The 14,227-nt window shown below is 40.9% G+C and overlaps 1 protein-coding gene across 1 annotated transcript; it reads right to left on the reverse strand.

The window, feature by feature from the left end:
* Positions 1 to 3,226: 3,226 nt before the first annotated feature.
* On the reverse strand, positions 3,227 to 11,213 carry LOC145500441 (ATP-binding cassette sub-family C member 4-like). The gene is made up of 7 exons (XM_081479957.1): positions 10,626 to 11,213; positions 9,586 to 9,965; positions 7,515 to 9,133; positions 6,629 to 7,199; positions 5,632 to 5,768; positions 4,794 to 5,155; positions 3,227 to 4,292 (listed from the first exon to the last, which is right to left on the reverse strand). Exons 1-7 carry the CDS (start codon positions 11,142 to 11,144, stop codon positions 3,732 to 3,734), a joined length of 4,149 nt encoding a protein of 1,382 aa, XP_081336083.1. The 5' UTR covers positions 11,145 to 11,213; the 3' UTR covers positions 3,227 to 3,731.
* Positions 11,214 to 14,227: the final 3,014 nt, after the last annotated feature.

A 14,227-nucleotide genomic window follows, 5' to 3' on the forward strand; every position in this document is an offset into this window, starting at 1 on the left:
TGAAAAGCTCCGTTTTCCAAATGTTTTCCGTCCACACCAAATCGCAAAGCCGGCGTTTTCAAAGAGCGTTTCCGTTTTCGTGACGGATTAGTGTGCAAGGTAGGCCTAACAAATAGAAGTAAAGCGGACGGGGCCTAGAGATTGCATGTCCGCTCGATCTGACTGAGCAACAGAGCGAATCATGGCTAGCTTAGTTCAGCTCAGCTCACCCAATTATTTTATTTATTTATTTATTTATTTATTTATTTATTTATTTTTTACTACACTCGTGACATAATGAATATCATCATCTCTACCATATCACTGAGCTCAAAATTTTCATTCTTTCATTATTTTATTTTAGTTTCATTATTTACTTTAAAGGATTGTAAGCTGGTGAGCTGTCGCAGCCCTTGACCAGTAAGTCTGGGATGTGGCGGCTCACCTTATTATATAGCTAAGCGTATTTACAAAAGCTCATCTTAACGGACGATTATTTTACCTATGGACCAAGTAAATAGCCCATTTGACCATAGTTTTCTCTCAGAGATACCAGGGGTTCGAGTGCCAGTATCTGTTCGGTATCTGGGGGGTTCGTCAGGGACACAGATTTTCAGTCTTTATGTGACGCTCGTGTCGTAATGAACATTTCAACGCAAAAAAATTCATATCTAATTTAGAAGTATAAATAAAATTTTTCATTCTACAGCTAATGTACCAGCATGTCAACAGCTTCGTCAAATATTTAGTTTGGTTTAATCCACTGGATCAAGATCGTGAATTTCATCAACCACTGGGGTGCTATTTTCCCTTAGTCCCCTTATGTTATAATCTTTCTAATCATTACATGGTAATTGAGAACTTAAACCATAAATACGGATGGGTTTCAAGTGCCTATTTAAAGAAAATACAATGACCCGTGGAACAAATGTCCGCTATTTATAATGACTTTAATCTGTACGCTCTGATTTGTCGGTCCGATTTGTCGCCAATGATAAATAGAAATTTATCGGCCCTCTGACCCGGAGGAGGCGGGGGGGGGGGGCTACTCTCTTGTGGGCTATATAGGTAGGTAGGTGCGGTCCTAAAGAGTATCTGTTTTTAGCCGTTTTGGTCAGAAATGGGGAATCGATTTTGGCCATTTTGGTCGTAAACAGGGTATGGTTTTGCAATCTAGCCTTGAATTAGGTGTGCTAGAAGAAGCTATCCTAACTAATTAACCATATAAACATTGTCTAAACATTGGTCTGAACTAGGAAACTAGTTATAAGGCAGGTCTGAAACAATTAATTAATATAAGGGTCAGGTCTTAAATAGGGTATCGGATTTTTGGTCAGGTCACAACTAGGGTAGGGAAAATCACAGATTTTGGTCTTAGATAGGGTAAGGGTTTTGGGAAGCAGACCGCTCACCCCCAACCAGGAAAGATGGTGAAGGGGGGGGGGGGGGGGAAGGCGAATCAGCTTATAGATCATAGCTTATAGAGCTTATATACGGTGAAAGCAGAACAGACAAATCCTCTGCTGTCTTTTACAGCGCGCTTTGAAAAGCATGAAAGTGGGTATTACATGAGTTAGTGTGTATTCAGTGAAATACTTAGTCCCGCTAATTTTTCCTGGCAGCGTTCTCCATTCGCAAAATCGAATCCGATGCGCTTAAATCTGCGCGGCTGTCACAAATATTTACGAATCAGCCGACCTGTTAGATTAGATTCCATCGGATCGCAATTCACACGCGCCGATGGGCCGTTTGATTAATCGCGTCCACCAGGTCAGGGTAAAGAAATTATATCTTCTATTCTAAATAGAAACGATACATTAACATCCCCATTGGGAGTACCCGCGAGGTTTGATGTGCCCCAGAGAGAGGCAATTTGACGCTAGTAACATTAGTGGCTGCTATTGAGGTGGAGAATTTGGCACCATGTGGGAGGGGCAGGGGATAATTGGAGCAAGTTGTCTTAAAATCACACGGCGAAGCCAGAACACATCATCTTTATAAGCATGCGGTTTGTAGCATCGTGTGAAAGAAAGAGCTTCTTTTTTCAAAAGCTTGTTTGAATGTGAATATAGCGTTTTACTTTTGAAAGTTTGATCATCTTTTTTATTTTGATAATATACCGAATAAATAGAGTGTGTTCACGTGACGTCATCAAATTCTCAAATCCAAAACTAAAGGGTCACTAAAGGTTTTATCCTCATCAGGCATAACTGGTACTAAATTTATATCTGTTTACAACTTTCCAGCTCAGTAGCGTCACCAGCGCATTTTGAATTTCGGAGTTATGGCGGTGCGTAACATGAAGCTAAGACCGCGTTTGTCGAAAAATATACACTTATCTCGTGATTTTTAGCCATTTCAGGAGTTAAAGTATTAGGAAAAGTGCTTGTGTAAATGGTTTTTTTGGCTCGGTGCAGATAATCAGTCGTCTAGATAGCCAAAATAAGTTCCAGATGTTTACACTATTTTCCGACCGCCATATTGGAGGACTAGGCTCTATAATTTTGCGTGGAACATTTCGACGAATATCTCAACTTTGGGTTTCTTATTTGCCGGTATATAGGAGAATCTTTGTTTACAATATTTGCCTCATTACCATAAGCGATACAGTTTCTGATGGAGTTGAATATTGAAAGGGCACAGCACGAGTAACTGTCCCAAGAAATTTGAGCGCGCTGCATCGAATACTTTTTGTGTGACGAGGGTTTAAAAGCTCAAAATTTTACAAAGAATGTATGAGCTCATTAGCGCTTTTGCCACATAGAAATTTTAATGTTTTTGAAAGTCAATTTCTCCTCGAAAATTACACCCAAGGAGCCAAAACTTTCACCACTTACTAAGTTTCACAAGCTCTTTAACTTTTTCTAGTAAAATCGTGTCTAGCATGATGCCTTCTATGCGCAAAGTCGTATGTTAATGAATGTAAGCAATGATGCCAGCAAAGATTCGCCTATAGATTAGCCTACAAGCGTAAAACACTGGTAGCTTTTTAGTATGTTTTGAGAGGAAATTGAAGACTTCGTAACCTTAAGTTTTCAAGAATTGTCGTACTACAATCAGGGACAAAAGTTTTGGGACAAATTTGAACTTTTGGTGCATTTGGGCACACGCCAGACGCAAATACAACTTCTTCTGCCTAACCTCGCCCCCACCCCCCACCCCCCCCCCCCCCAAACACACACACACAATGTTGAAAACTACTACCTGCAGTTTCCTCTGATTTTCAACATTGTATTGGGTGGGAAGGGGGAAGAGCAACGCGTTTTTAAAAGGAACGCAGCGCTTTTTTCAAACTTCAGTAGTAAAACACAGATAATTCATTAAATTACATAAGTGTCCCAAGGACTTTTGTCCACGATTGTAGTTATAGTTTTCAGGTGAGAACTAGACACAACGACCTCTTTTATAAAAAATCTGGCAGTTTTGTAGAGCACCACTTTAAAAGGTTCGTTTCGTTAGTCAGCAGTAAATTTTATACGTTTTGTGTAGCGGTCCTTAATCTTCGACAAAATTGAAACAAATTTTACAGAAAAAAACAAGAAAAGATTTGTGCTTGTATGCGTTGCCAATATATACATGCAAAGAGGACTGCATGGACACCGAGATAACTTCTGCTATCCCTTATTATATTTACAAGAGTTAGAAAAGGTAGATAGTGTTCCATTCCGCCAGACTCACATATTTTCAAATTACAAGGGTTTTACGACAATTAATGCTGGAAATATCCTGGCGTTAAATCTTGGCTTACTATATCACGTGTAATCTTTTGTGCTTTCGTTCTGACTTCTGATCATCTCAGCAAATAGTCCACCCTTTGTTATCAACACTTCAGGTTTGTCAAACTCCATCACTTGTCCACCATCAAGAACCAGCACCTTGTCGTAATCCAGAATGGTGTTCAGTCGATGAGCAATAGTAATGACTGTGGAATCCTTAAACTTGTCACGAATGACCTCCTGGATCAGACAGTCAGTCTTGAAATCCACATTAGCGGTGGCTTCATCCATGATGATGATCTTGCTCTTCTGGACCAGTGCACGAGCCAAGCACACCAACTGCCTCTCACCAACGCTTAAGTTTGTTCCACACTCTTTCAGCTTGAATTCGAGTTTCCCTGGTAGGTTTTCCACGAGAGTCTTAAACTGTACTTCCCTCAGCCCGGTCCAAAGGTCCTCATCCGTGTATTGTGAGAACGGGTCCAAGTTCCGTTTCAATGTACCTCCAAATAGTACCGGATCCTGGGTTATAACAGCCATGGACTTACGGGCTTCCTGGAGATCGATAGACTCAATATCAATTCCATCGATAAACACCTAAGGATCGAAAAGTCACATAATGATTATTTTCCATTAAATGCGGGCCCAGTAGGCAATCGTCGATAAAGGGATTAAATTTATAATTACATACTAACAGTATGTTACTCCGGACTGAACAAAGGATAGTTCCATACTTAATTGAAATTCATATACCTCAACGCCTTAAAAGTGGAAAAATGGCTAAGAAATCCATTGTTCGTCAATTTAGCTTACGTCTTGTTGGGGGTTAAACACCATCTAAAATTGTACATTTTCAAGCCACCACATAAACATCCCTCGCGCGCGTAGTTACGCATTCTTTTCCCATTAAGGGATAAAATTGAACATGTTCGCTTCTGTTGGTTATTGACATTAATTATGGTTACGAGCGATCTTTCGGCTCCTCCTCCCCCTTTACTCCGCTCTTTGATTTTCTTTGATCCCCTGCTCCAACGAATACCCCTTCATTTTGTTCCAAGAATTTAAAAAAAACCCTGCGTTCAGCAACGATTCATTTACCTTTCCTAAAGGATCTGGCATACGGAACAAAGCGGATACCAAAGATGACTTTCCAGCGCCGGTACGACCAACAACTCCCACCTTCTCCTTACTAGAAACATGAACGTTAATGTTCCTTAAGACGCGAGGCCCTCCTTTGAAGTAAACTAAAGAAAGGTCCTTTATCGTCAAACTTCCTTCATTAGGCCAGGACACTGGAGGGCGGGTTTCAGTGTTGTAGCCGACCTCTGGATCCAGTTTGGTGTACGACATGACACGTTCCACTGACGTCATCAAATTTTCCACTTCTGACGCTAATCGTACGCCATGTTGAGTAATGTTTAATGTTTGCAGTGCGTAGGTAAGAGCAAGTCCAGCTAATGCTGTGGACAACAAGGGCAATAAAATTGTATATGAACACACCATGAATAATATACGTGCATAACGGAACTTTTTGCTGAGGAAAACTACAATAAATAACATTAGAGGTGTAAAATGACACGTAAAGGCCACTTTTTCGCTGAAATATAGAACTAAATGACCGGTTTGCCCACTTTTCATGTTCTTATGGAAATGATTGGCTAATTTAGTCCGTGGTAAAGACATAAAGAGGTCAGTTGGGTAAAGTCTCAGGGGTACATGTAAGGGTTTTCTAAATTAGTGCTGCAACGTCCAGCTTGGGCCGGGATCAACTCGACCTCTACTTTAGCTTTGTTTGACTCGCTTAGTTCACTTGCACTGTCTTAAACGGCTTTAATAGGCAGGGCATGGCTTCTGTTAAGAGAGAAGACGAGGTAGATAGCACTCTCAGTACGACATGGCCACATTTATATAGAGCAATATAAGTGCATAAACTCACCAGAATTTTCAGTAATCAAAATGGCGGTCACTGCCACAATCGTAATGAACACACTAGAGAGCAAATCGAGACGCAAACCAAACCAACGACTACAGGACACCACCATAAAGAAAGCTTGCGTGTTTTCGTCCTGATATCTGAAAAAAATCAAATGAAACATTAAATTTTGCGAGAAATTAATGGAACCTAACTTGCGCGGCAAAGCCACATAGAAGAATGACAAGGAGAGATAATAGCCATCGAGAAGAGCAATAATTTCTGAGACTGTACCTACTTCGCAATTAGCATATCAAAAGCCTTTTCTGTTCATTGTTCATTCTGTTTATTTGCCTTTTTACCTAAAACAATAGTTATAATTTATAAATATTTCAATGTATGGCGAGGTGACCTCGAGAAACCTTCAGGCTTTTAGTTGAGGCCACCTCGTACGTAACAATACGGTTACATAGATAGTGCTGCAGTGTGCGGCTTTGCCAGTTCAGCAATTATTCTACTAGAAACTCTAGCAGTTTTTTCTTAAAATTGGGAAAACTTGACAAAGAAGTGATTATAACAGGAAGGGAATTCCAGATCTTTGGACCTTGGTAAAGAATTGTGAATTTTTTTTTCTTCTGTCATTTGCCTGAAATCACCGGATTTGTGGCCGAATTTGGTTACGGTACCTTTTTGGTGCTCTTTTCGCTAAAATAAAAACCGTGACTCAAAAATCGCCTGACATGACGCTGAAGCATATTACGAAAAGAGGTCCGTTCGGGAAGAGGCGTATTCCGCCTGACGTTTGGGGTACAAGGAGGACCTAGTAAAAATTGGTTTTGATTTCTTTTTAGCTTATAATCTACAAGGAGAGTTGTTGAGGAGGAGTCAATTTGATTTCAGACCGCAGAGTTAATCCTCACCAAACGAGAACAAGGCTAGTCAAAACGAGTGGTTTCCAGTGGTATAAAAATTGTGGCAAGGATACGTTTGCTTCACATGAAAACCTTGGAGAGCGACATACCTCTCAAGCCTGTCCAGAAATGTCCTGTTCATGTTTGAAGTGTGAACTATTTCGAGTCCTTTTGCTGTTTCTGTGATGTGTGAGTACACAGGACTGCATTTGATGGCCTCAATCCTCTTGAGTTCTCTGGAAGACTTCAGATAATAGCGTGCAAAATAACTAAATAACATAACAAATGGAAGAAGAGCCAAGAAAAGCCAGTAGTTCACCACAGCGGGAACGATTGTGACACAGATCGCGAAGAGGCAAGATATACAAGCGTGAAGAAATATCAGTGGCAGCACATCGTCCATGCAACCAACATCTTTGGAAAAGCGATTCTGGATTCGCCCTGCTGGGTTTGTGTCAAAAAACAACACAGGTGCTTTGATAGTCGACAGCGTCATTTTGTTGTGAAGGTTCTCAGCTGCTTTCAGGAGGGTGTAAGTGAAAAAGAAAGACGACACTGCCATGACAACGATGGACACCGCTACCAGAGTGGCGTGAATAGCTTGAATGATGGGTGCTTTTTGTTGCTCATGTGACATCTCTGCCATTCTGGCCAACCACCAGTTTGGAGCTATGAGGCAAACTGAAATGGGAATGACGTTAGTCGATTAGTTATCGGCCAATTTGCTTCTTAGTTTGCGAAGAAAAGGTGCACTTGTGATGTTACCCATCTACAGGGGTTGTTTTTAGTGAAGTAGGCTCTCTCTGTTCTACACGCGAATTTGTTTAGCTCAGAAGTTTGGACAATCGCCATCATTCTTAGACATTTGGGCTCCAGAACACGAATTACGTTAGTTGTTGCTAGCTAAAGTTGAATGACATGAATGAGAAATATAACTAAGGAGTCAGAGTATATAGAGAAAAGGCCAACAAGGCCAACAAAATTGAGGAAGCTCACCTTGTGCCAATATCAATAAAATGACAAGGGTGATTATCATTGGAACTGGCAGTCCTTCCCTAAAGAAATTCCAGTAGAGTCTCCAGTCAACAGTTCCAGCTGTTTTACTTTCCTCCTCTTCCTTCAGATCAAGGACTGTCCCGTGTTCATCATCTTTGGACCAAGACGTGCTTGAGAGGACAGGAAAGTTGGTAGTTTGAACGTTCAGTTCATCGTTCATATTAACATCGTGACCGTTTTCACCCTGCGGTAGTTCTGGCAACTGTAGGTCACCTTCAAAAGCTGCGTTGTGTTCACCTTCAGTGTGTTTTATAACCGGGGCTAGAGGGATTGAAGGTGTATGAATCACCCTTTTTGAAACCACTGTATCACTATGCTCATCAAGTCTATCCTCAAGCATAGACTGATCTTCAACGGGCTCAGACAATTCCAAAATTTGTGAAAGTACTCCCTTTTCTTTAAGCTCCATATAACCTCCCTGATGAACGATTGAACCGTTTTCCATCACAGCAATGTCGTGGACGTCTTTCAAATACTGCAACTGGTGGGTAACAAGCAAACGAATGCGACCCGATAAATGGCCGACTATACAGGCGTCAAAAAGTCTTCTTCCCACCTTAATATCAACCGCACTCAAGGGATCATCCAGCAGGTAAATATCAGCGTCTGAATACACTGCGCGAGCTAAACCCACACGCGCTTTCTGACCTCCACTGAGAGTAACTCCACGCTGTCCAATTTCCGTCATGTCTCCATTGCTGAAGACGGCCAAGTCTTTCGTCAAACCACACACGTGAACAACATTTAGAAACTTTTCCTGGTTGAATGGCAGACCAAACAAGATGTTCTCCCTTATAGTCCCAGAAAACACCCAGGGGATTTGAGGAACGTAGGCTACTTTTCCATAAAACGATACGTGTCCTGCACATAGAGGTAGTTCTTCAAGAATGGCTGTTAGCAGAGAGGATTTTCCACTTCCTACTGCACCTGTTATCGCTAACATGTTATCGTTACATCCGACGTTTAAGGTGATGTTGTTTAAGGTTTTGGCGCGGTTATCTTGATTCCATGAACACGATGCATCAGAAATTAACAGATAAGGCTTTCTTGTGTCTGAGAATAGTTGATCCGTAAAGGGATGTGACAGAAAGTTACAAAAATTACTCGAAGTATTCGTGTCAGTGCTTTTGAGTGTCGGAAACTCGTCTCGTATCACGTAGTTAGTCAATTTGACGACTTCCTTTTTCTCGCTATTTTCAAATGGGACTGCAAGGCTAGCGTCAAGATTCAATTGTCTTGTTAAAGGCTTAGCACACGTGTTGTGTTTTTCGGGCTCTTCAAACTTTGATACTTCGCCATTAAGAAAAATCTGCGTTCTGTCAATCGCCACTTTGGCATCTGCCACTTTGTGCACGGCTATACTCAAATTGTAGCAAAATGTTGTCCTTAGCGTCACTAAGCCTAACAGAAGAGTGAATATCGAGGCTGATGATAAGTGAGTTCCTGTCAAAATCAGCGTGGCTACTGAAATCAGAGCGGCGATGGGAAGTGTTGTGAAAAATAAAACAACCACCATTGAGACAATGATACCTTTCAAACGAAGAAGAGCCATCTCTTTTCTGAAAGAAACAAAAATAAATTTAGTCACTTGGATCATTATAGTTGATCATCACTACCTCGAGAGCTCGCAAATCTAACTTATCTTTACAAAATCTCCATCCTGATAGAAACTGACGCGCACTTCTTTCAATTTGGTTCTCTTGTTGAAGCTACTGTTGTTGATAAGTTTAGCCCATTCTTTTTTAGAGCACAGGTAAACGAGACGTTATGTAATCATTGGCTCGGAAGCAATAAATATAAGCATTTCAACGCGATCCAACTCGTTTTTCGAGTTATACTTAATTAGGCCTCATATGCACTCGAACAAAGCCGCGCAGAAAGAGGGTGTTAGGGAACATTTTTACTCCCTGGTGCTGTCCTGTCTTGTCAGGGGTGCACACATCAAATTTGGCTTCAGTGATGTATCACAAAAATATTACAAAGCTACCTTTTAGTCAAGTGTTTTATTTACCTGCGAATCTCGCACACAGCGTCTCTGAATTTCCACTCCCAAGCATACATCTTCACTGCTCGTATCCCGGTGATGATTTCATTCATTACCACGAGCCGTTTGTCTGTAAAAGCGGCCGCCATCTTCCTGAGCTTAGCAGCTTTTTTTGCCATTAACATTTGAAAGGCAACTAAAACGAAAAATATGACTGCACCAATAAGAGCCTCCCAACCAATCAAGTACCACAGGATTATCAAGCCGATTACGAGTTCCAGCGGTGCAGATAGCATATAACCCACTTGGTTCAAGCTCTTCTCAATTTTTTGAGCGTCATTGGAGACTAGGTTGATCGTATTTCCAGACATTGTTGCTTCCAGGCTGTAACGATTTAGAGAAAGAACCTAAAATGTGAAGAAAAATGGTAGTTAAGACTTGGCGGTGGCTTATTTTTCGCCTTTCCATAAGGAGAGTCTAAACAACTGTACAACGTTGATGGCTAAGAGTGAATTCTAACGAATATTAGTTTTTTTACCTGTGGAAATATGTCCTTAGGCCAAAGCAAAGCAAAACAAAAAAGCGGGGATCTAGGAAGACTGTCGCAGCCTGTAAAAAGGCTGATAAATTCTGGGCAGTAACTGTCTCTTATCTCAAAAAGGGCGCATCTTCTGGCCAAATATTATCTCAAATAAGGAGCTTTGCAGAAAAACTGATTACCAGAGTATTGCCATGGAAATCAAACGCGCAAGCGAATCCGGTCGCTGGGCCACGTACTAAGAATGGATCAAGCTCGTATTCCAAAGGTCACCTAATGATGGACACATCCTGACCAAAGGAAACCTGGTCGGCTAAAAACCAACTGGGACCGAACTTTCATTTCTGAGCTCAGCTACGTAAAACTCACTTGGGATGAAGCAATACATCTCGCGCAAAAAAAGGGAAGAAAGAGAGGGATTGTTGTTGCCTTATGTCCCACAGGGGAGTGAGTAATACTAACCCCTCTTGAATTACCCTCCCCTGCCCAACTTTCAGACTTTTTACAGTTACAATTCAAGTTGCACTACCTTCTTGTACACGAGTCCAATTAATGCCACTTTCAGCTTCAACCCCCAAAGTTCGGTTGTGTAATTGTAGTGTTGTGTGGATGCACCTTGTATCACGCTTGTTATCCCCAAAAGTGCCACGTAGATGAACGCCCACTTCATGTCCATATTTGGCCCATCATTTAACGTCTTCAACACAAGCCAAAGACATACTGGCAAGCAGACAAAACTTACACACCGAAGTGTTAAGAAAATTATCATCACAAAACGCGATCTCCAGGAAATAAGTCCGACCATTGCCTTCCATAAACGTGGTTTCGTATTTTTTAATTGACTCCTTTTGAGTTCATCGAACCAACACCTCTCAGCTTTTTCTACAAGTACCTCGGCTTTGTAATCATCAAGAAGCGGAAACAAATCCTCATCTGTCAGTGGCCGTTTACTTCCGAGTGTCAACACGTCATTCATCCACCAGAAAAACATGATTGACAGCCAACTTGCCGTTTCTCTTGGGTTGTTTTTCTTTGATACGTTTTCCATGTTTTGGTCCGTTTTTGAAGTGGTTTCCAGTTATTTCTACATGCGCGTCATACTGTTTTATTCTGATAAAAGGAACCGATGTGTCGTCGAGTTAGCAATAAATAACAAGGACTAGTAGAATTGTACTTGTATACTAATGCAAATGCTGCAATCTGATTAGTTGAGCTACTCGTATACTATCAGCCATTATGGTACAGTGCCTGGAGTTCGTCCACAAGATGTAAACGTTTTCTGGTTTCAATAATGTTTTGAGGAAGATTTAAAAATATTATTAGATAATCAATTAATTCTCAAGAATACTAAGTAATAGTAGTTAGACCGAGCGGAGTACAATTCAGGGAGCAATCTCGCGAGTAATTCAAAATTGGACGAGCGCGAAGCGCGAGAGCGATTTCAAATAACGAGCGTACAAATTGCGGAATTAAAGATGTCTTTTGAGAACTTCCTTTGAGCGAAACTTCTGTGGCGCTTTTCATAAGTTTTGAACATTGCTGAGGAAGCCATTAAAGCGCGCGTAATTGACGTGCGAAAGACTTGGGTATCCAGTTACAAAAAGTTAAAATTGGATACCTGTAATTGGACACCGACGTGATCGCGTGCCCATTACGTGACAAATAGGCGTACAAAGAAACAATGCCGATCAAGAATTTTGTTATAGATACGACTAATGCTGTACTCTATTTAACAAAAAGATTCCATGTTGCGGTACGTCTGTTAGGTAATAGATCACAGATGATGTCAAAATGTGGTAAGAGCAAATAAGTGGCACACGAGGCGATAGCCGAGTGTGTCACTGATGTTCTTACCACATTTTGACGTCGTCTGTGATCTATTACTGAACAGATGCACGGCAACGTGGAATCTATTTGTTTATTTAATAAAGAAACAACAGAAAAGCCTTTTTTGTTTTAAAATCTTTCAACGTAACTCGAAAGCCGGCCTTTGCCTACTTTGGCGAACGCGAAAACCATTTGACGTAATCTATTGTTTATACAAAATGAAGCAATCTCATTGGTCGCTATGCGCAGCAAAGAATTGTGATTGGCCCAGGAAAATCACGCCCCTGTCAAACTTGAGTCGAAAATCGCTTCTCGTGGATTGAAAACTTACCGCCAAAGCAGAATTGAACTGCAAAATCTACAAATCTTAAAGAAAATGCTGAAAAGTCAAGTCAACTTTTGTCATCAGAGCAGCCCTGTGAGTCGAAAAGCTTGGATGTTGTCTTGAATATTGTATACGCTCGGAAAACTTGCGGTTGCGGTCAACACTGGAGGCCATTCGACTCGAGTTTTGAATGAAAGGAGCGTTAGTGACGGTGGAAATATCTGTCCTCTGTGGTGGGTGATTCTTAAATCAGTTTGATATAGTGACGGAGACACCTTATAGTTGGGATACAGTTGGCCGTGAGCGGTAGTGAGCTCTCGTTTTCTCGCTACTGTGCCCTGAAACGGACTGGAAAATTTGCGTCGGAAAACAAGGTTAAACTTAAGCCTGCGTGTTTATTTAAATTGATGATGTTTTGATGTTTAATTCCTGGAATCAAAGTGTGTCAATAATCACTTTGAGATTGAGAAAAGTTGAATTTTTTAAATAAATTAATGACATAAACATTTTGCTTATTGGTTTGTTAAATTCGAGGCAAAGCAATGGTTTGTTACCTTAAAGTAATTTTAAGACCAATTTTGTGTTTGGTTTAGTCTCGCTCGACTGCCGACTGAGACTGCTCAAATATTTTTTCTGAGTCATTTTGTAGAAAAGAAACCGCTTTTTCTTTCTTCTTCCACACTCTCGAACCTGTCCAATGCCTCGTCAAGACTTTTTTGTACCTTATCTTTCCCCAGTCACGTAAAATATTATCTAACTTCTCAAGACTTCCGCCATTTTAAACACAGGGAAAAACCTTGAAAAGATGACGTCAATCGTGCGTCTGTTCTCTAATAGTTCACGGGCGAGAACCAATCAAAATGTGCGGATAACTTGGGTTATTATATAATTGGGTATACACTACTCACTATAAATAACTTTTTTGTGCAAAATATACAAGCACAAATCCTTCTCCGCAGGACGAAAAACTTCCGATATTCGTGTTACAGAGATTTTTAAAGTTTCTGTCAGTTGATCCACGTATCCTGACATTTCCAAACTTTCTAGGTTACCACGTCGTTCTATTTCCCCAGGACAGGTTTTTCAAATTGACGTAGCCTTTACAAATCCTGAGAGATTTTGCCAAAGGTTTAGTAAGATAGCATAAGAATTCTTTCAACGTGTTGTAGAATAGCAATCTGTTCTCTAAACTTACAGGGAACACGATGTGTATGTTTCTATTGAGTTTTAGTATAAATCTTCTAGCGTTCTATCACGAATGCCGTTCTCTGATTGGCTACGCTACTCACTATCTATTCTGTGATAGACAGTGAGTAGCGTAGCAGTGTACTCTTGTTAACAAAATGACTGCCGCTTCTCGGCGTTTTCGAAGTGTCTGTGAAGAGGATTTATATAAAGTTTTGAACGACTAGTACATTTATACTAAAACAATTAGATTATTCGCTCTCGATTTCTGCGCGTGATAGTTGACGAGGGCGCAGCCCTCGTCAACTATCACGCGATAGAAATCTCGAGCTTATAATCTAATAGTAACGGCCGTGAGAGCTTGGGAGAACGGAAAATGCTCTGGGAGCACAAACTGTCGGGGAGCGTTTTTGCAGTTTTTGCATTCGTGTTTTTGCAACTCGTTAGAAGCAAAAAAAAGTTATAAACACGAGCTTCATTTTGTATTACTTAGATGCAAGTCACATAAGAGCACCGACGAAACGCTTACAGTATATCATCAAGAACTCGCGAGGTTGGAAAGCAAATGGAGTGTAGTCGGTTTACAGATCTATCCAAGATAGATAAACAGTTGCGAGATTTGTATCCCGTAAACCCTGGAGTTATTGCAAACGGCTTGGTTTTGGGACTTGTTCTAGCTTTGAGAGCAAATGTTTAGCCCTTCAAGAGCTGGATTTAACCAAAAACACAAAATTGAGAGCTAGGAGATGGCTGTCAATGGCCATTATCGAAAGAGGTTGTCGCCAAAACACTCC

This window comes from Orbicella franksi, chromosome 10, assembly GCF_964199315.1.
Source record: "Orbicella franksi chromosome 10, jaOrbFran1.1, whole genome shotgun sequence".
In the NCBI taxonomy this organism is placed as follows: domain Eukaryota; kingdom Metazoa; phylum Cnidaria; class Anthozoa; order Scleractinia; family Merulinidae; genus Orbicella; species Orbicella franksi.

Coding starts and splice junctions, on each gene's coding strand:
- LOC145500441 (XM_081479957.1), bottom strand. CDS start 11,144: ATGGAAAACGTATCAAAGAAAAACAACCCAAGAGAAACGGCAAGTTGG. Junction 9,966..10,625: donor TTGGACTCGTGTACAAGAAG/GTAGTGCAACTT, acceptor TTCACATTTTAG/GTTCTTTCTCTAAATCGTTA. Junction 4,293..4,793: donor TGCCAGATCCTTTAGGAAAG/GTAAATGAATCG, acceptor TTCGATCCTTAG/GTGTTTATCGATGGAATTGA.